General features: G+C 38.8%; 1 protein-coding gene across 4 annotated transcripts in view; it reads left to right on the forward strand.

Annotated features, from left to right (window-relative positions):
- The first annotated feature begins 1,241 nt into the window (after window positions 1-1,241).
- FBXL4 (F-box and leucine rich repeat protein 4) overlaps window positions 1,242-22,765 on the forward strand; it is a 70,074-nt gene continuing 48,550 nt past the window's right edge. Inside the window, exons 1-3 of one of the 4 annotated variants that reach the window (XM_061206966.1) lie at window positions 1,242-1,367; window positions 17,000-17,087; window positions 17,910-18,350. In XM_061206966.1, coding sequence (XP_061062949.1) covers window positions 17,059-17,087; window positions 17,910-18,350 — 470 coding nt within the window. In that variant the 5' untranslated portion in view covers window positions 1,242-1,367; window positions 17,000-17,058. Of the gene's footprint in view, window positions 1,368-16,997; window positions 17,117-17,766; window positions 18,351-22,765 lie in introns of those variants that run through there. The other 3 variants (XM_061206965.1, XM_061206964.1, XM_061206967.1) reach the window with 3 other exon arrangements.

Genomic DNA, 22,765 nt, shown 5'->3' on the forward strand with positions numbered 1-22,765 from the left:
TAGTACCTTTGTTACAACTAAGAAACCAGCACTGGTACATCACTATTAACTAAATTCCACTCTTTATTCTAGTAGAACTATATTTCCCACTAATGTTCTTTTCATGTTCCAGGATCCCATTCGAAATACCATGTTACATTTAGTGGTCCTGTCTCCTACGGGAGAGGGCTCTGGTCTGTGACAATTTCTCAGTTTTTCTTCTTTTTTTGTTTTCATTAACTTGGCATTTAGTTCAGGTTTTTTATAGGATACCTGGGCTTTCTGCTGTTTTCTCAAGGTTAGACAGGGTTTACAGGTTTTGAGGAAGACTATCACAGAGATGAAGTACCCTTTTCATCTCACCATATCAAGGCACATGCTATCAACTTGGCTTATCACTAACCGTGTTAACTTCTATCTGGCCAAGGAAGTGTTTCCCAGCTTTCTCCACAATGAAGCTACTTTCCCCTCCTTTCCATATTCTTTGCAAGCAAGTCACCAAGTGCTGGCCACACTCAAGGAGAGTTGAGGGTGGAATGGGGATTAAGCTTCAATTCTGTTAAAAATTTTCCATTTTTATATACAATTTATACTGCACATCATGTATTAGCTCAGTTCATGTATATAATTTATAAATAAATATCATTATTTTGCCTCTTTAGGAGCAATTAGATAGCAAGTAATGTGTAGGTCAACCTTTCTTCATTATTAAATGTTTTCCATCTTAATGGAAACCTTGCAATATGCAAGATAAATATGCAAACTAAAAGAAGGGTAATATTGTATCTACTCAAAATACATTAAAATGATTAAGGGAGACCGTGAGAGCATCTTCTTCAACAGAGGTAATGATCATGGCCTTCGGAATGTTGGGAGGGAGATGAGCCTGCAGGAAGGACTTGTATCTGGGACAGAAGAGGTTTGCAAACTTGGTGAATTATGCCTTTAGAGCGCCTATAACTTTTGTTCCACTTTTCCTCTGAGAACCTTAACATCAGTAATCCCTGTGCATCCCCTGACCCAACAACTCTAGACTGGAGAAGTCCTAGCAGGCCGTTAAGAGGAAGAGATTATTTCCGCAGTACATTTGCAACCGCTGCCTTCTGGGCAGTAACGGGCAATTTGTAGGTTACGACTCCGTCAGGGAAGGCAGTAGGAAGCTCCTCCCCTCGGCCTAGGAGGGGCGGTCCAGACGCCGCCGTGGCCCCGCCCCGTCCCTGGCCCCGCCCCTCCGCGCACCCTGCGCTTCTTCCTTCCGGGTCATGCTCGGCCGGGCGCGCTGTTGCGCCGCTGCGCGGAGCCTGGGAGTCGCCCCAGCGCCCCGGCCTCCCCGCGCCGGCTGGTCGCTGGTGGAGCCTACGGCGCACGCCTCTACCGGACCCTGCAGGGTACGGCCCTTCCTTTACTTCTCCCTCCTGCGGGTCTCCGTCTTCCTTTTTCGGTGCTGGGGCTGGGCCGGGCCCGGGCGGAGCCGCGCTTCGGGGAGCCCGGGCGCCCGGCAGAGGTTCCCTCCCCGGCCTTCCCGGCCCCGCCGCCCGGCTGCGCTTGCGGGGCTTGCTGGTGACCCTGCAAACAGCTTACTTGCTTCGGGCGCTGCTTCTCTGCTCGACTGTCTGCCGGGCGTGAGGCGTCGCCCAGTGCGCGCGGCGCAGGGTTGTTTACACCGCGGGGTTGGCGGGTAGTGCTGACCCTGCAGCCCCGAGTTGGCCACCTGCCCGCCTGTGTACTTGCTGCCTCCTGCGCGTGCTTCCTTGATTTCTTTTTGGCACCCGATGGTTTTTACCTAACCAGGCCCATGTCTTAATTCAGGACTGCCACGAGATACCCGGCAGCAGCCCTGTTCCTATGTTTTAGGGATATCCTTAGAATACAGTGTGATGATGAACATCCACTTGGCCTCCTTGTCAGCATGTTTGCAGTGGGAGTGGTTTTGGATTTCCTTGATGGTTTCCCAAATGCTCGTTGCCACAAAGCCTCGCTTGCAGTCACCAATTAAAATATACAAATAACTAGAAAGTCAAGATGCTACAAACCTGTGGTCAGGTAGTTGCGTTGGCAAGGATGCTGTGTCTGGCTTTATGCCCCGGAGGACTCACGGCAGGTGCGGGGATCTTGCCTGCTTTGGTCTGTTAGAGGACACAAGCTGCCTTTACTACTTCTTGGTATTCTTAAGTTCAGAATATAAGTACATTTTTTTCCCCCTAAAGCTCACTTCATTGCGTCTGTTGTCCTGTATTACATATTGTACCTGTTGGTTGAGTAGAGGGAGATTTTCCTGAGACATCAGTGCTTCTCTAGCCCTTTATTAGATACTAAGTTTTTGGGGGAAAGGGACATGTCCTTATTTTTCTAGTGACAGTATGCATCACCCCGTAGTAGGTGTTCTACTCGTTCATTGAATTGGATCCTTCGTTCCACACTTCCTTTCTGAGTACCATATCTTTTCTTTTCTTTCTCTCTCTTTCTCTCTTTTTTTCTTTTTACTACTGTCCCAAATTTTGGCTTTTCTGAGTCCTGCATTTTCATACTCTTCCCTTCTGTTATGGACTTGAAAATCAGAGAGGTCAGCTCAATGTAAGATGGTTAATTCCTTTTTACTAGCGCCGCGATCCAGTAATGCAATTATAGTCCTCTGTACAGTGACATCGTAAAATGTTGCTGTTTATCTTTTACTTCTAAATATGGCCAGTTAACAAAAACCGCCCTTTCTTTCTTTACTGGGTTAGTCTTATTGCCTCATCCTCTTAAATTTTGCTGTGATCAACATAATCGGTTTTAACTTCATGGATCTAACTCTGATATCCTCTGAAGAAAGACCTTTTGCCACGTGAATTGTATATAAGTGTCCTCCTCTGTTTTCTTCTAGTACTTTTCATGGTCTTATTCTTTTTTTTAAAAATTTAATTAATTAATTAATTTATTTATGGCTGTGTTGGGTCTTTGTTTCTGTGCGAGGGCTTTCTCTAGTTGTGGCAAGTGGGGGCCACTCTTCATCGCGGTGCGCGGGCCTCTCACTATCGCGGCCTCTCTTGTTGCGGAGCACAGGCTCCAGACGCGCAGGCTCAGTAGTTGTGGCTCACGGGCCTAGTTGCTCCACGGCATGCGGGATCTTCCCAGACCAGGGCTTGAACCCGTGTCCCCTGCATTGGCAGGCAGATTCTCAACCACTGCGCCACCAGGGAAGCCCAATGGTCTTATTCTTCATATTGAAATCTTTAACCTACCTCAATTATATTTTAGTATAAGGACGGAATTAAGGCCCTTTTTTTCCTCTCTCGTAGTTGTTAGTCATCGTCTCCGTCATCATTTGTTGAATTCTGTTTTTCCCTACTGATGGCAAGTACTGTATTTATCTGAGGTCCTAATTGTTGTATAGTCTTGGGACTTTTTCTGAATTAATGTTTAGCAGTCTCTGGCTTCCTGTACTGATACCATGCTGGTCTTATTACTTTAGCTTTATAATGTGTTTTAGTGTCTAGTGATTCAAACAGTGCCTAAATATTTTTGGAATGGACACATTTAGTGAGGGTAAGTTGATTTCCTTTTTTACCGCTTCCTCCCTACTCCACCGCCTCCTTAAAGTTTCTTGCCTCTTGTTGAAATTATTTTTTAGCTTGCCTTTCTCATGGTCAGTTGAATCATTAACCATTGTTAAATAAATCCCTTCTCTTGCTAACTCACAACTCGCCATGTTAGAGTTGCTCCTCAGAGATGTACCTAGAAAAGCAGCTTGATTCAAAATCTGCATGTGTTTTGACTTTGCATTGTGTACTAGTAAGTGGAGTGTGTCTCTCCTCATCAGCTGTGACTCGGGATGTTCTGTACCTGGTTTCAGTAGCTCTAAGGGATAAATGCCTATAGAAGTGATCCCTGGGACTGCACCATGCCCATTTGTATTTTACTATCCCAGTTGAACATCTTAAACGTAATGAATTTTCAAGTGTTGCTATAATAGATACTTAGAAATGTTATTAGATCATAAAATAAATGTATACGTTCTTTAAAAAAAAGTCAAGTAATACAGAAATAGCCAAAGGGGAAAGTAAAAGTGTGGTGTGCCCATCTATCTGGTAACCCCATTTCCCAGAGATCATCACTGTTTAATCACTTGTTCTCTTTCCTTCCAGACATTAAAAATACATGTGTATAAGCCTATGTGTGTTTCATAACTGGCAGTATACTACATATAATTTTCATTAACTGCCAGTTAGTAATAATTGATGAACATCTTTCTGTGTCAGTGCATATAACATTATCTTTTTAAAGTATTTTGATATTTCATTGTGGGAATAACCCAAAATTTATTTAACCAATCCTCTGGTGATATTTAGGCTATTCCAAATTTATTTCTGTTAGAAACAAAGCCTCAGGGATTACTTTTGTGTGCACGTATTTGCACATTTACTTAGTTCCTTAGTGTGAATGCTTAGACGTGGAATTGCTGGGTCAAAGGCTATATATGTTGTAAAATTATGATAGATTGTTCCATATTTCTCTTCAAAAGGTTGTCATAAGAGTAAATTTATACAATTTCTGAGAATGCTGTCTGCTGTTGCTGTATCATTGCCAGGAATTGTCAAGGCTGAGTTTTACCCTACTTGCAAGCTCATAGTTTCATGGTTGCTGGTAGAAGACATGAGATCCTGGGTCAGAGACAAAGCACAGCAATAACAGTAGCCAGAGGTTCATCATTGTCTTGTGCCATTTCCTTGAACCCTAATTTCTACAGGGTGATGTGATGAGGGTCAGATGAATCTAGCACATGCAGTAGATTGCATTACAAGAGAGGAACCCTGAGCTTAGGGAACCTGACTCGTTCATAATAGGCTGCAAGTAAACCTGCCTAACCTTTGCCCTAGAGAGAGACATTATCTTTATTATGCTGGATAGTAAAAAAAAAAAACCTTCTCTCTACTCCAGAGGGAGATCTCTCTTTATCTGCCAACAATGTTTGCTGTATAAATACCCTTGAAAGGATAATTTGGAACAGAGATTATCAGTGACCCTGCTTATAGGATACGCAGAAATGTGAGAGACCTGTGAAGAATTTTCCTGAAAAAAAAATCACTGCTAAAATGATATCATTTTTTACATTTTAGTAATTTTATGGATGAAAAGTAGTATTTTTACTGTTTTAATTTTGCATTTTTCTGCTTATTGATGGAGTTGAATATCTGTAAATGTTTTGTTACTTACCTGTTCATATTCTTTGCTTAGTTTTCTGTTGAAGTGTTCCTCTTTTTCTTACTGATTTGTAATAGCTCTTTACATGCCATGCTATCAATGACCTGGTACACCATTTGCTAGTATTTTTTCATAGTTTATTCTTTAAATGCTGTTTCTGGGAGCTTTTGCCATGTAGAAATCTTTAATATGTATGTTGTCAGTTCTGTGTTCTCTTCCTTTATGGCCTCCTGAGTTTCCATTCCAAGGTTTTTAAAATACTCTTTGTACATATTCTCTTATTGGATATTTTGTCTTATATATTTAGATTTTTAAAAAATGGTTGCTTTGATAATATAGTTGACCAGTGAATAACATGGGTTTGAATTGCATTTGCTAGTATGATGTGGATTTTTTTCAATAGTCAATGCTCAGTACTACACAGTCCACTGTTGGTTGAATCTGCAGATGCAAAACTGAGGATAAGGAGAAACTGTGTATATGCAGGGCCAACTATAAGTTATACATGGATTTTCAACTGCACAGAGGTCCCATGCGCCTAACCCCTGTGTTGTTCAAGGATCAACTGTATTCTAAATTTACTTTTCTAAATGTATGGACGTTTTCCCAAAACATTTTTGATAAGCTGTCCTTTCCCTGTTTTTGGTTTGACACATTCATTGTACTATATCCTTATTTACTGTTTTCTCAAAACTGACAAATCAGTAAGCAAAATATATTAGTCTCTTACTGTGACTGTGAATTTGGTTGGATTCATCCTTAAAGATGTTTGTTCTTAGTGGATTTTAATCTTATAAAATATAAATTTTTTTTGTTCTGTTTAATGATTTCTGATATTACTGTTGCCATCTCTGTCAGTTTTGTGTATACTGGATAGATCTTTATTGCCCATATGTTTCTTTCAGTTATTCTACATCATTTTGCTTTACTTGCCTCTCTTATAAATGTAAAACATCATCTAGCTAGACTTTCATTTTTCCTTAAAACTTCCCCCCTCCCAACTTGAAAGTTTGTCTTTATTTATTATTTATTTTGCTTTGTTAGAAAACTTTCTTAAAGAGATAATTATAGATTCACAAGCACTTAAAAGAAATTATACAGGAAGATCTTGTGTATATACTTCACCCAGTTTCTTCCTGTGGTAACATCTTGCATAACTATAGCACAATAGTACATGCAGGAAATTGACATTGACACAATCTGCACACTTTACTCAGATTTCATCAGTTTTATCACTACAGGCACTTGTGTGTGTATGTGTGTTCTCTGACATTTTATGTAGATCTTGTCACCACCACCATAGTCAAAATACAGAATCACTCCATTACAAGGATCGCTTGCAAAAGGGCTTACTTCTTAATAGGAAAATTTAACCTATTCATATTTACTTTTTTTCTCCCCTGCAAGTTTGGAAATTCTAAAACCATGTAGAATTGACTTTTGGTTGCCCTCACACCTCCATTTAATAAAGTGAGACCTTGACTCCTTGCCTTCCCCACATTCTTGTTCTATTGATTTGATTTCCTTTTTAAATCATGTATCTTCTGTTTTATTCTCTAACCATCCTTTTCAACTTTACCACTACTGCATCTATAATGATTTAGACTTAACTATAAGGTCACTGGTTACTTGAATATTATGTCTTCCCTTTTTAAAAATTATTTACTTTAGTTCATTTGTTTTTTGACTGGAATACTTTCTTGAGTAATGTTTTTAAGAAGAGTTATGGGAAGTATACTTGCATGTCCAGAAACAGTTTTCTGTTTGTTGTTTGTTTTTCTATGTGAATAAGAGTTTGAGTCAGTTCTTTTTCCTTAAGAATTTCTAAAATATTACAGTATCTTCTAGCATTTTCTTGAATTTTCATCAGCTTCAATCTCTTCTTGAATTCACTTTATATAGGTGAATATATATTAGGTTTCTTGCATCTGTGTTCCAGGTTACTTATTATTTTTTTCATTTAGATTTTCAATTTATTTTGAACACCGTGACTTTAATTTCCACGAACTTAAAAAATTTTTTTTTCTAAATTAGCTTGTACTTATTTTATGGATGCTATGCCCTATTAATTCACACTAAAGATAATAGTTATTATTTTAAAACTCTTCTATTTTTTGCATTAACTTTTGTTAGAGACCACTTGCTCTAATTACCCAAGTTATTTCTATGTCTTTAACATGGCTAATTCTACTCATATATATAAATTCAGATCTGTAGTGACTGATTTGTTCCTGGTCGGGAATCACTCTGAAGTCATGAAGGTCTCTTTTCTGGGCAGGTGGTCCCCAAAGGCCAGGTGAGCGGCTGGGGCTCTGAGATCAGGCTTTGCCCTGTGCATAATGAATGGGCAGGACATGCCAACTAGTAGATACCTTTCAGGGTGTGCTGGTCAAAAACAGACTAATAAGCTAGGATGCCCATAAACAAGCCGATTCTGGGATACCAAATCTCCAACTTGACTGTCTTGGTCCACAGCAAAGACTGAAAACAGAAGCATACAGAACAGTTTCATTGCTGTAAAAATTCTTTTGCGTGGCCCCTTTGTAGTCATTGGAAGCAACCCTGTCTTCTCCCCTAACTCCCTGGTAACCACTGATCTGCTTTCCTTCCCTATAATTTAGCCTTTTCCAGAGTATCATGTACATGAAATTAAACAATTAGGTAGCCTTTGTGTGTCTTCTTTCAGTTAAAAAATGCATTTTAAGAGTCATCTCTGCTATTGCCTGAATCCGTGACTCGTTCCTTGTTATTACTGAGTAGTATTTCATTGGATAGGTGTACCACTGTTTATCCATTTGCCTGTTGAAGGACATCTTGGATATTTCCAGATTGGAGTGATGGTGAATAAATCTGCTATAAACATTTGTGTACAGGTTTTTGTTTAAATATAGGTTTTAATACACTTGGGTAAATACCTAAGAGTGGGATTGCTGGATGGTTTGGTAAGAGTATGTAAACTTTATAATAAACTGTCAGACTTTCCCAAAGTGGGTGTACCATTTTGTATTCCCACTGGAAGTGTTTGTAGCATCCAGTTTGATATCTTAAAATTTGAATGATCTGTATTTAACTTTTCCCAGATTTAAGATATTAAACACTATCTGTCTTAGAGTTTATTCTTTTGAAACCGCTCTTAAGTAAAACATTTGCTAGGACACACAAAAATATGTCATAAAAGACAAATGATAAATTGCCCTTAAAAATTGAAAACTTTTCTCTTTAAAAGATATTATCAAACAGATGAAAAGGCAAGGGCTTCCCTGGTGGCACAGTGGTTAAGAATCCGCCTACCAATGCAGGGGACACGGGTTCGAGCCCTGCTCTGGCAAGATCCCACATGCCGTGGAGCAACTAAGCCCACGAGCCACAACTACTGAGCCTGTGTGCCGCAACTACTGAAGCCCGTGAGCCTAGAGCCCGTGCTCCGCAATAAGAGAAGTCACCACAATGAGAAGTCTGCACACCGCAACGAAGAGGAGCCCCTGCTCGCCGCAACTAGAGAAAGCCTGCTGCTCACAGCAACGAAGACCCAATGCAGTCAAAAATAAATAAATAAAATAAATGTATAGAAAAAAAGAAAAAGGCAAGCACAGACTGGGAGAAACTATTTGCAAAAGATATATCTGATAAAGATTGTATCTAGAATGTATAAAGAACTTTTTCAACTCAATAAATAATAAGAAAACAAAAAACCAATGAAAATGGGCAAAATAGACATTTCACTGAAGAAGATACATATGGCAAATAAGAACATGAAAAGATGCTCCACATCATTACTAGTCCATTGAGAAATGCAAACTAAAACTGTAGGGTATCACCACCCACCCACTGGAATGTCTAAAGACTGACAATATTAACTGTTGATGAAGATGTGGAGCTGCTAGAACTCTCACTTATTGCTGGTGGGAATGTACAATGTTACAGCCATTTTGGAAACATTTTGGTCCTAGAAACAACCCAAATGTCTATGAGCAGGTGAATGAATATGTCTGTGTAATAGATATGATTTAGCAAGAAAGGAACAAGCTACTGTTACATGTAACAACAGGGAAAAATCTCAGTTATGCTGAGCAAAATAAATTAGACATGAAAGTACATACATATTTCACTTATATGTTAACTCTAGAATAAAGGACAATCTGATTTATAGTGACAGCAAGCAGATCAGTTTTTTCCTGGCACAGTGAGTGGATGGGTGATTGGGAGAATAGAGATATTCTATATCTCGGTCCTGGTGGTGGTTGCATTGGTATATGTCTTTGTCAAAACTCATTGAACTGTACACTTAAAATGGAGTACATGTTTTGGAATGTAAATTATACCCCAAAGTTAATTTAACAGTATTACACCATTTTAACTAATGGCTCTTTTAGCTTGAATGGCTAGCAGTGACATACCTATGATCTTGTACTTGGATTTTTGTTAAGAAGGCTAAATAAATTCAGTATATTTTTATTAGGTAAAATGCTCTTTATTTTAATGTACAAATGTATAGTTAGTATTTGGCTAAAATAAACTCACATTTACTTTATGGTTTTAATAGCTAGAGAGAGATTGTTTTCTCTCTTTAGTGTGTCCATTAAAATTATCTGCCACCAGATATTCTTAATTTTTAATACTGTAGGTTTTAGTTAAATATACATTGTGTGTCTGCTAAAGGTTTAGGGTTATTATAGTTCTTCCCATTCAGATGGTTTATTCTTATTCATCATTAAACAATTAAGAAACATGTAAAATAGAGATAATATAGCATTAGTGACATTTGTAAGTAAGGTAGTTTATAGTGTCATACCTGTGTAATTAGAAACATGTCCCTCTTTGTCACTTGTGAGATAGTATCTTGGGTAGGAAGAGGGTTTCCAGATTTATTGTATCAGAAAATCACCATTCATTTATCCTACAGTTGTGTGTGTGTGTGTTTTTAACATTGACTCCTTAATTCCTTTTTCTTGCTACTAAAGATTGCTTATGAAATAGTTCATAACTTTAGATATGCTTGTTAAAGTCTAGGAAAGAAAGAGGAGAAATAAAACATTCTGTAGCACTAACCATTGTCAATTCCTAGTTTAAATTGATTCTAAACCTCCTTTGTTTTCTGACAAGTTTATTCCTAGTTTCACTGGTTAGGCACTTCCTGCTTAGTCCTCACCATTTGTTCATTAACTCAGCAGAAATTTTGAAGAGCCCACTGTGTTCCATACTTTTTGTATTTTCAAAGCTGACCTTGATTCCTGGAAGAGAAATGGATACTGTTTACTTCTTTGGTTTTCAAGATTTTTCCCTGGCCTTTAGGTTTTTCTTCCTGGTTGGTTCCCTTGCCTTCTCCTTCTGCTTTACATGCCTGGATTTTCAAAAAGCCTTGAAGCTGGATAGGAAGCTCTCTTCTCTCTGTTCGTCCACATGGTTCAGTTAAGAACTCAACCTGTTTATTCTATATTGGGGCCTTGTTGGTTAAAAACTATAGTCATAATAAAAATGTTTCAACTGGAGGAGAATTTACTTAGAGGAAGAGAGAGAAACGTCAAGTAATAATATTCAACCCCCAATAGTCTCCTTCCTGACACTGTCATAGTTTTTCAATATAGTACATTGTAAGTAATTAAGGGATGCTTCTGTTAAGACTTTGCTCCTCCCTAGCATATCTAATACCTGAACAATATTAACCTGTCTTTTTACCCTTACTCTTATATTATTGCCTCTCTTGGCCTGTCTCTTTTCTTTTGCTTGAGGTTGTCCCTTTTTTTTTTAAGAACTTCTTTTTCATCCACAGTTTTTCCAGTTCTCCATAATCACCGTATGGTCTTAACATAGATTTGGAGTGTTAAAAAAAATCATATTTGAGAGAATAGCTTTCTTTTACCTCTCTAATCATCTCTTTCATGAATCTTTCTTTAATTTCAATCAGAGTTTCTTTGTGGCCAAGGTCAGGTCTTTTTACGTATTCAAGGCTGCTTTTGTACTAACAGAAATTAGTACAAAAAGTTACCACTTCTTTACATTCTCTTTGAACAGTAAAATTTCAATATATATACTATTCCTCATTGGAGGGCTTCAAGGAAGGTCATACATTTGATTCTTACCTATTGTGTTTCCGTTTCTCTTATCCATTTTCCCCCTCTTTTTCTCTATATCAAGATATGGAACTTTTTTTGCTTCACTTTTTGGTCTACATGTGCCTTATATTGAAGGGTTTTATTTCTGTGTCTATTTTAAACTTATTTTAATTCTCTTCTGCCGTCTACTCTGCCAGTCTCCAAAAAAATGAATAAATGTTTATTGAGTATATATTGGCATGTGCTAAGCCCTAAAGATGTAGCTCTAATTAAGACACATTCTTAGAACTTGAGGGGTTCGTAGTCTATTAAGGTAGAAAAGATATCTCAGCATGTAAGAAATGGCACCCAAAATGTAAGAGCAAGGAAAAAGCGGGTGGTGGATAAGGTCTGAACCTTAAAGATGAGTTAGAGGGTGCCAAGCAGAGGACGAGCAAGGGAATTCCAGAGCCACGCAGCCTCAGTGGGAGACTTGAAGATGCTGAGGTGTGAAAGCACAAGTGCAGATGAGGCCGTGGTTGAGGTTCTGGTGGGTCTACAGGAAGGGTGGGGTGTGTAGAAGTGGAAGGGACAGGGAGAAGACTGGTCCAAGGTAGGTGGGAGCTTCTCATGTATCATGTTATCAAAAAGACAGCCTTCTGGGCTTCCCTGGTGGCGCAGTGGTTGAGAGTCTGCCTGCCAATGCAGGGGACGCGGGTTCGAGCCCTGGTCTGGGAGGATCCCGCGTGCCGCGGAGCGACTGGGCCCGTGAGCCACGACTGCTGAGCCTGCGCGTCTGGAGCCTGTGCTCCGCAGCAAGAGAGGCCACGATGGTGAGGGGCCTGCGCACCGCGATGAAGAGTGGCCCCCGCTTGCCGCAGCTGGAGAGGGCCCTCGCACAGAGGCGAGGACCCAACACAGCCAAAAATAAATAAATAAATAAATAAATACAATTAAAAAAAAGAAAAAATGCCAACATTGCCATCAAGTTTCCTTTAAAAAAAAAAAAAAAAAAAAAGACAGCCTTCCTTTAATGGGACCTCTATATATTTTAGAAGAATGAGGAGGGAGAAGACCCAGAGAGGAGACTGAGAAGTTACCAGGGGGGTGGGAGGAGATAGGAGAGCATGTGGTGGTGTAGAAGCCTACAGGGGGCAGGCCAGGGAAGGGGGCTGGTTATGTCAGCTGGTGCACCAAGTTCAAGTGTAATTCCATTCTTTTCTTGATTGATATTTTCCTCCATTCCCTCCTGTCTTGATGTCTAGACTCAACCAGAAAAGTCCTTTCCTTAAAGCAGTGTCTCTTGATCAGTTTCATCAGGATTCAGAAATGACAGCATTTAAAGTTCAGCCTTTTTTTCTTGATCTGTTACCACGTTATGCCTTCTATGACATTTTGGTAACATCCTGCAAGGCTGCCGAAACCCTCGTTTTCTTCTATCACTTCATTGACACATCTCTGTGGGCTATTTTACAAGTAAGTATTGTGTTATGACTTGCCTTCAGTGTAGGACTCTGCCTTTTTGCCTGGCCTTTTTATCTTTCCCATATCTTTTGACTTTAATATAAGTTGAGAATCCTCTTTGGAGTTTTAAACTTGTTTTCCAGGTTATTCCATCACACCATGAACCTAGGCTTTCGAGTTCATCCCAACTGCCTCCTTTTGTTGATTTCATGGAAAACCCTTTTCCTTCCTCCTCTTTCCTCTGCCATCTTCTCTGCAGTTCCTGCCATCCTGCTTCTCTCCGCCTCATCGACTCCCCATCTCACTTCAAATCTCAGTAGTAAACATATGTTCCCCCTTGTCTATACCTCTTAATTTCTCTTTTCCACTGTTACTGCTTTCTCTGTAATTGTATTGTTTAACTTCGTTAAGCATTTTATAATATGAAAGATGTGGTTGAAAATAAAGTTGTATTAAAATAAAATCATGTCGTATAAAGCAAGTTGTTTCCCAAGGTGTATGAAAGTCTCCTGATGCAGGTTAAAATGGCTGTTGTTTTGTATTCCTTCATTGTGCTAGTATAAAATTTCAGTGAGTTGTGGGGAATTTCTTAACTTCGTAATCATTGTTGACAATTGATTAGATAAAATAACTTGTAAAATAAAGATCACCCTATTTCTATTTCAGACTTTTTGTTAAATGGAAAATAATATTTTTATGTATTGTGAGAATCTTTAAAATTAATGTAGCTTTTTTTTGTTTTGCTCAAATGTTTTATTATAGTCAAAATTATTTGAAAAGCATATTTAATATATTACAGACATTTCACTGTAAAAGTGATCCTTGTATAATGTAGCTTTTTGAATGAACTGGAAAAGAAAGGTATATACCTCCCAAAAGGTATATCTTATAGTCACCCTCTTGGACAAATTTAGTGTACCAGACTAATATTTGTTTATTTGCACCAGGTGGGAAAAATCATTTTGTCTTTGAATTCCATTCTCCTCCTAAAGGGGAGTTATTGTATCTTTTGCATTTGGTTCATTGCCCATTGGGATATTCACCGGTTATCACAAATTGCCTCAATGCCTTGGCAAAAGTCCAGGTAGTACATGGACAATTTAAACTTCTGCATTGATCGTTGCTGCCCACATGAGTCCTGAAACTGCGGCTCTATTCCCTTTTTCAGCTTCATTTCCCAGGGAAAAGTAGAGTGAGCTATCCTTTCTTCTCCATATGTTCGTCCCCACCCCCCAAACACTTTTATGTGTCATCTTAGTTGGCTGGAAAGGAGTTTAGAATCAAGAAGGATGTTAATAATGGGTTTACACATTTCCCTTTTTTATTTCTATGCCGTGTTTGTTTTCAAAAACAGGTTTTAACTTCATTACATTTTTCCAAATAGTATGGCTGGAAAAAGAATAAATATATTTGCTTTTCCAGTACTTTTTTTTTTTTTTTACACTGCTTTTCCTTCTTTTAAAATTTTTTGTCATTTTAGCTTTATCTCACAAAAAATTAACTCTAAAGATTATTGTTATCCATAGTTGGAAAAAATCAAGCATCCATTTACATTTCTCTACTGAGAAGTTTGAACTTCTTCATACGTAAATGTGAAAATGTAAACTTCATGTGTAAATGTAAACTTCTTTATATGTTATAAAGTTATAACTCACTTTTACATATATTACTTCAGTGCAAAATTTTACTTAACTTTAACAACAGCTTAAAAATGATATTGCCCACACGACAGTCTTGCTGTTTTTGATATTATCCCATCATCTATGATGGTAAAAGCTAGCTGGGAAACAGTTGTAAAGTTCGTGGCTTGGTAGGTCAAATAGAATTTGTCTTTCACAATTTGTCTCAACCTTTTTGCCAAGAATGATTGTGAATATTCACATGAATGATGATAACTTATTTTGCAGATGTTTCTTTGGTTTTATAAAACTATTACTTTCTGATAAATGCAGTTTTATAAAGAAAGTAAAAGGAGCTCAGTTGCAGCAATTTATAGACTGTGGAGGGAGAGGTGATGTCCATAGATTATACAGTCAGACCCATCCATCCACCTTGGCAAATGGGTTTCTGTCCTTCCCTTGAAGATTTCCAGGAATAAAACATCCACAGTCTTCCAAATTAGCTGAGCTGTCAATTGAGTTGGATACTTGTACATTATTCTTTATTTCATAAATTTAATTTTTGCAGTTTAAATTTGCTTCATTAATTCTCTTTTAAGAAAGAGATGGGCCAAGTAACTTCTTCAGAAAATTATACTTCTTAATTTACCTGGGGGCCTCTTTTGAAATAAAGTGTATGTGGTAAAAGAAAGAGCTATTTCATTTCAGGTTTTGGTGTTAAAGATTTGATATTTGTGCATTTGTAAATTTTTTTATTTGACAGATTTATACTTGTGGTAGGTGAAATGTCTGAATAAAGAGGTGATATTCTAGATAATTGTTTTCCCCACATTTATAACCTGTCCTATACTTCAGCACTTGGTGTTGTATGTCCTGAGGTGAATCTGATTTGTCAACTCATGATATGTCAGCATTAGAGCATGTGCTGCAGAGACTCCTTATTTATGTTAATACATGCTTTGTTAGTCTTTTCAGAAAAAGTCTTGTTCAGAGTGTTCTATTATTTCTTGTTTTTAGGGTGCAAGTTCTTCCATTTAGTGCGTCTGCCTACTGACTGTCCGTCCCTGTGGTTCATTTTCTTTTACGGTCTGTAAGTTTGTACTGTGATGCATCTTTAGTAAGGGTTTAGTCAGTCTCGTGTTGTGGAAGCATCCCTGCAGAGAGGTTCACATCTGCCCCTACCAGTTCAGGACCACTCTTTCTTTTTAGATCTTTTGGCTTAGGGATGGTGTAGGGATTCTCAGCCATGAAGACAGTGTGAATTTAGGCCCACACGCTGCATGGTACACGCCTAACAGGGTTCTGATTTCCCTCCGGTGACTTTCCGCCACTGCCTAGGTTGATGTCAAGTGTCCTTTGGCTTCCTGGCCGGTGAGCTAAGTTTTCGTGTTCCTGGTTTTACAGATAGGGTGATTTTTCCTGAATTTGGCTTTATGAAGTTTCTTCCAGATGCGACCTGTGGCTTGAAATAACCTCTCTGCATGCGTGTTAGAAAGTCCCCTTATTACAACCACTAAGACCCATAATTGGTTCCCTGACTCATATTAGCTTCAGTTCCTGCTCTCCGCGCTTTGACTTTCCTCTTTGTTTCTCACAACTGTGGGTTTTCCTCACTTGTTTCTAACTCAGCTCTTTATTTACTGTTTTGCCGGTTATATTTTGTCAGGCATTTCAGTGTGTTTGGATCTGGCTGGGATTGAGAGGAAGAGGATGCTGTTATCTAATTTTAAATTATTTTAGATTTGTATAATTTTTTTGTTTGCTCATCATCTTTCTGTCAACATGTGACATATTTTGTGCCTACTATGTACTGAGTACTTTGATAAATGAAATCTTTGGCTAGATTCCTTCCTTCAAGAAACTTGGTCCTAATGTAGGCCCTTGTGGAACAAGGGTATATACCTGATACAAAGGTGGTACCAGATAATAAGCCGACTTATGGAATAAAGTGGTTGGAAAAGGAATGTAGAGGTAGAGTTAAAGTAAAATATGAAGGGTGTTTAGAAAGTGAAAGTTTACTGCATTAGACAAAAAGAAATGGGTCTAGCTTGAGGAGAGCCTTGAAATGTCAAACCAAGGGATTTAGACTATATCTTGTACGTAAGAACAAAAAGCTGTTAGAGGTTTTGGGTTGGAGAGACGTTTAATGTTTTATAATCTTAGTGTTAACGTTTTGCTCTACTAAAGAAAAGTTGTTTTATTTTCCTTCTTTTACTTAGGAGAAGTTAAACTCAAGACTTTACAGGTAGAAAAATGAGGATGCTTGATTTCCCTGTTTGTGTAGACAAGAGGTTACTAGTCAGTGCAGACAGGGGCCAGGCCTGTGTTGTAAACTAGTAGAGCTGGCTGGGAACAGGAGCGGCCACCAGGTCTCTTCTCACAGGGTTTTCTTGATTGTTAAAGGTTGCAAACTCCTCCAAATTTTAAAAATCACTATTTGGTCCTAATATATCTGCTGGCATGGTTTGACCCATAAGCCATGGGTTTGCAACCTCTATATAAAAAGGGTTCATTAATAATATTTTTATTACATTCTGTCATAAAATTTAAAAAATATATTAATTATTCAGAATTGTCCACACAATTCAGAAAAATGTGATGTGTTCAATTTGAACATTCTGTATCTAATAAGTAGCTATTTATCTATGATAATAATCTTGTTGGGATATTTGACTTCCTAAGTCAGAAATAAAAATATTTTCTAAAACTCTTGTCTTACAGGTAAAAGAATGTCATATTTCAACATTTGTACCTGAAATCAGAGTGAATTGTCAGGCCACATGGATGAGTGCCAACCTCTGCATTTCTGGTGTGTATCCTGTGACCATTCTATCTGGGGTGAGTGATTTCTAAGAGTAGCTGGCAACAAACCAGATGCCAGCCGGCCATGGACTACCCTCACAAATAATGCTAGGGGTTATAAATTAAACACTGTCTGGTGATCTGTGATGTGTAAGGCAGTTAATATAGTTGGTCTGGATTAACTCTCAGCTCCAGAAAACTATATTCCCATAATGTGAAATCTGTACTTAGCATGTTCGGAAGTGAGTCATAATTAACAATAGGGAATCATTTGTTAAAATGTGAAGTTATAAAATGCCTAAGATCCTTTTGGATTTACAGCAGTATTTTAGTGGTTCCCCGTATATTTTAAATAATTTTAATTTTAAAAGTTCAAGGACTTAGTATTTCTTGAAGGATAGTTATAATTTTGCATAACATAGGTTTTTTGGGGTCATACATCTGCTATTGCCTTATAATATCAGTTTTGCTTCCCATATAGCATAAAATTGTATACATTTTCAATATTCAGTTTTCTTAAAAGTACATTAGATAAATTATACCAGAGAGTCTCATTTACGTGAATGTTGTTGTTTTCAGTTTCATTCTGGGAAGTTACATTGGGTAAAAAGCCTGTTTATTACCTTATCCATGCATTTTTCTGTTTATTTAAATTATTTTACTTCAACAAGCCATTCATTTTTTAGAACATCCTTCAAAGAGTTCACGCATCTTACCGAGGACACCTGACCTTTTGAAGCTTCATAATTCACACCTAGATGCCACCAGTCTTTCCCATGTTAACAGTTCTGACTATGTTTTATTATATGTGCCTTCGGCGCCGAGCCAGGACAGCTACAAGAGGAGAAATGATGAACAGCCATAGAACTATAGAAGCAAACAGCCGGACTTCCCCTCTCAATGCAGAGCTGGTCCAGTATGCCAAAGAAGTAGTGGATTTCAGCTCCCATTATGGGAGTGAGAATAGCATGTCCTATACCATGTGGAACTTAGCAGGTGTACCAAACGTATTCCCGAGTTCTGGTGACTTCACTCAGACAGCTGTGTTTCGAACGTACGGCACATGGTGGGATCAGTGTCCCAGTGCTCCTGTGCCATTTAAGAGGACGCCGCCTAATTTCCAGAGCCAAGACTATGTGGAACTTGCTTTTGAACAACAGGTGTATCCTACAGCCGTTCATGTTCTGGAAACCTATCATCCTGGAGCAGTCATTAGAATTCTAGCTTGTTCTGCAAATCCCTATTCCGCAAGTCCACCAGCTGAAGTCAGGTAAGACTCATTTTTTAATGACCATGTTCTATGGCTGAAAGGTTGTGGTGGTTTTAATACTGGAGGTCTTTTTTCACTGGAAGCATTCTCTCAAGTCATTTAAACAAGTTCGATTTTTAAAATGTTCCTTAGTTTTCTGATAGGGAAAGAAAGATCAGACATATGAAATGTAATGCATTCTTTATACCTATAAAACCTCACACCATAATAATCATGGATTGGGAGATTTGTGTGTGAATTTACTATAAATGAAAAGCACGATTTGAACTAATTGGGACATGGGCCAATCTGAGAAGTTAGTTGGAAATATGATTTCTAACGTATTTTCAAACAGGCATCATATTACTGCTTTTAAATACTTGGAGTAACTCAAAGTCGACCTACAGAGTGACACTTTAGAGGAAGTCCTTAGGGGATTAGCTTTAATCTTAGGTGGATGTTTTCGTAACAAGTATATTCATTTAAAAATAAATGCTGGGGACTTACCTGGTGGCGCAGTGGTTAAGAATCTGCCTGCAAATGCCAGGGACACGGGTTCAAGCCCTGGTCCAGGAAGATCTCACATGCCACGGAGCAACTAAGCCTGTGCGCCACAACTACTGAGCCTGCGCTCTGGAGCCCACGAGCCACACCTATTGAAGCCCACGTGCTACAATTACTGAGCCTGTGTGCCGAGAGCCTGTGCTCCGCAACAAGAGAAGCCACTGCAATGAGAAGCCCGCGCACCGCAAGGAAGAGTAGCCCCTGCTCGCCGCAACTAGAGAAAACCCACGCGCAGCAATGAAGACCCAATGCAGCCAAAAATAAATAAATCAATTAATTAAAATAAATAAATGTTGCCTTAAGTGTTCATGCATTCTCCCTAAAGGCGCTCTCTCTCTCTCTCTCTCTCTCGTTTCTGTAGTTCAGCCTCCTGATTTTTTAAAATATAATTATTTGACTAGGTAATATATTCACATGGTTGAATGATCTAAAAACTACATAATGCAGTCTTGCGTGTACCCTGTTCTCCGTGTGCCTAGGATCCACCCCTCCCTCAAAGAAACCACTTTTATCCACTTCCTTTGCATTGTTCCAGAGTTTCTTTATGCAGATACAAGCAAATACAAATGTATTTATTTTACTTTTCTTTATACACAAAAATAAGCACACTATTTGCATTGTTCTGTACCTTATTTGTTTCACTTACTGGTGTATATTGTATCTTTTCATGTAAGTGCAAAGAGAGCTTCATTATTCTTTTCTACAGTTGCAAGTAATGCAGTGTATGTGTACCCCAACTTATTAACAACCCCCCTATTGATGGGTTCTTAGTTGTTTCGATACTTTTGCTATTATTAATATTAATGCAGTGAATAACCTTGCCATGAGTCACTTCGCATGTGTGCAAGTATATCTGTGGGATAAGTTGCCAGAAAGATTGCTGGGCCAAGGGTCTATGTATTTGTAATTTTAATACGTAGTGCCAAATTTCCCTCCAAAGAGGCTCTCCTATTTCTATTCCCACCAGCAATGTATATGCATGCATGTTTTCCCGAAGCCTCACCTACAGAGTGTTTTAATAAATTTTAGCATTTTTGTCAATTTGTTAGGTGAAAAATGTTAGGGGAAAAATGTTATCTCATGTTAACTTTCATTTGAAATGCTTTTATCATCTCTGAGGTTGAATATCTTCTCATGTTTAAGAGCCATTTATATTTCCTTCTCCTTGAACTGTCTGTCATGTTATTTGTCCATTTTTTGATTACTTATTGATCTTATCGGTTTTTAACCTTTATATTGCTTGATTCATTCATTAAATATTTGAGTGTCTACCATGTGCTAAAGCATTGTTCTGGGTATTGAGCATGCATTAGTGAACAATGAACAAAATAGACAAAAATCTCTGCCCTTAGGAGCTTATTCTAGCCCAAGGGCAGTCTGTGACACCTGTTAAACTGTAGGAGCCCAGCTGCCTGTGGAGGAGGAGTGAGGGCGCAGATCACGTCGCACCCAACACACTGCTTCCTTGAAGTCCCTGTCCCCTCAACTCCCAGGGAGCACCTCCCAGTCTACCAGGAAGCAAATGCAGAGTACAGCTCAACTCAAGCTGGAGACTGCTGGTATCATCTTTATCTGTTCTTATCAGAACAATTTTGATAATTCATTGTGAACAGTATTATTAATGGGTCAGTTTTTTTAAAAAACAGGAAACCAGCATCCTTTAATATACAGGCTTTTTTTCCTGAGAGGAAAAAAAAGTACTTTGAGTAGGATCCTTTCTTATGTGAGAATTGTTTCATTGGACTCTGTCATTGTTTGCCTCTTTCCTATAAAGCTATCTAGTTTTTTTCTAAAAAGATGAACCACTATGGGGATAAGATCCATGCAACATGTAATGTCTTTCCTCTGATCTAAAACTTAACGTCTGCAGAACGGATTTTGGGTATGAATCATGCTCTTGGGTTCCTAGCTGAGAGCTGTAGTGCGTGATTGTGATTAAAGTGACAACTTTATTTATAGATGTATCTCTACTTTGCCTAACTGATTTTTAGCCTTATTCCACAGAAAATACCATTAACTTTTCAGAGAAAAAGAAGCTAACCAATATATATTATTGCAGAATAAAAAAGGGCCTTTTAAATTTTACTGATTATGAAACCAGTTTCAGTGTTTAAAAAACTTGTTAGAAAATACCAAAAAAGAAAAAATATATAACACCCCCCCCACCCCCCCAGTTCTTCTGCCCAGATTCAGTAACTGTTAACGTTTTGGTGAATTTCTTTAGACAATCAGAAACACTGATTGAACACCTTCTCTGCCCACTCACTGCCAGGAACAAAACAGAGCCAGACAGATGTGGGTCTTGCTCTTTGAGTTTTACAGGCCAGCCTGGAAGAGGGCCGTGAGATTGCAGGGTGCATGTGCTGGCAGAGGGGAACGCCTAACCTGTGGGGCTCCGAGAAGTCCTCCCAGAGGAAGTGATTTAACTGGGACCTGAGGGTTGAGTGAAGCTTTAGTTTGGGTATGAAAGGTGGAGAGAGAATACCACATGCAAAGGTGAAACCATGAGGTGAGATCTTGGTGTTCTAAGAAGTGAGGAAAGCCCCAGAGTAGAGAGAACAAGCTGTTGAAGGGCCACAAGCTTTGGGATTTCATAGAGCTCTTGGATCCAGTTTCCCAGAAGCAGACCTTGAGAGGACTATTCCTCTACCAAAGATTTGTTAAGAAAGTGCTCCTGGAGAAACTGGTAAGTAGTGGGGAAGATAAGGGAGTGGGGAAAGCACTGTAGGGAAGGGAAGAAGTCAGGCCAGGATACAAAGTCCTGTGACATCCCAGTCAGCCTGGAGGCACAGTGGCCCGGGAGCTGGGCTCTGATGCTCCTGCCTGTCTGTCTTGGGCTGTGGGCTGGGGGAGTGGGAAGGGGGGATGGAAGTCTTCCAGGCACATGCCACTCAGGATGAAGAGGAGGCTCTGGGAGCCTATGTAGTTCTCTGTAGAAGGCTACAGGTGGGAGCCCTTAGGAGCAAGCCCGCACATCTGGGACATGGGCACCAGACCTACCAGGAGATCTAAGCAGAGCACAGGTAGAGAAAGTCAACTCCAATAAACTGGTAAACCTAATGGTATTGATAATAAAAGTTAGAGAACTGATATAGGGTTGTCAGATTATTTACTTTGCTACCAACATCATTTTTCATCACTATCATTTCATAAAAGAAACCCCAGTTTATACTGAGAAATTAGCATGCTCAGAATCTCGAATAAAGAGCGGTTGGCAACTTAACGTGTATATGTGTGCATATCTTTATATATACCAATGTATTCTTTATTTTTCACATTTAATCATGGAAAGCTCTGTCACACACTGTGGTTTAGGAACCACTGGACTGTACTGCCTATTACTTTAATTAATTGCATACGGTTTTATTTCTCCCTTAGGAGTTAGCAAATAAGGGAGTGTGTTGGAGTAGCTCAGGAATTTATGGGAAATGAACTTGTCCCAGAAATTTAAAATTTCAATTTAAAATTTAAAAGCAATCTTTCTCCATTTTGTCTGATTGCATTTCTTTGTTCAGTGAGTGAGGTAGGAAAGTTACAGGTAGTTCTGTAAGATCTCAAAGTTTTCTGACTTCAGGCCTAGTGCTCTACTAAGAGAAAAGAAAAAAGGTAGTATAGAGTGTCCTGGTTCTGAGTATAAGATCTTAATAGATGTTTGTGTAAGAGTCAGAAAAAAGCCTAGTGCAGGGTTACACATTGGAAGAGAGACAGGGAAAAGAGGAGGAAGAGAATGACAAATTGAGGTCATATTAAGGAAGCTGACTGGAATGAAGCTATTTGGGGATAAAATTTAGTGGTGTGGATTTTTTTCTTTTGAGTGTTGAAAGCATTTTCACTACGTATTATTGAAGTTAAGAAAGCAGGGAGAAAGAAAG

The sequence above is a fragment of the Eubalaena glacialis genome, chromosome 12 (assembly GCF_028564815.1).
Source record: "Eubalaena glacialis isolate mEubGla1 chromosome 12, mEubGla1.1.hap2.+ XY, whole genome shotgun sequence".
NCBI classification, from domain to species: Eukaryota; Metazoa; Chordata; class Mammalia; order Artiodactyla; family Balaenidae; genus Eubalaena; species Eubalaena glacialis.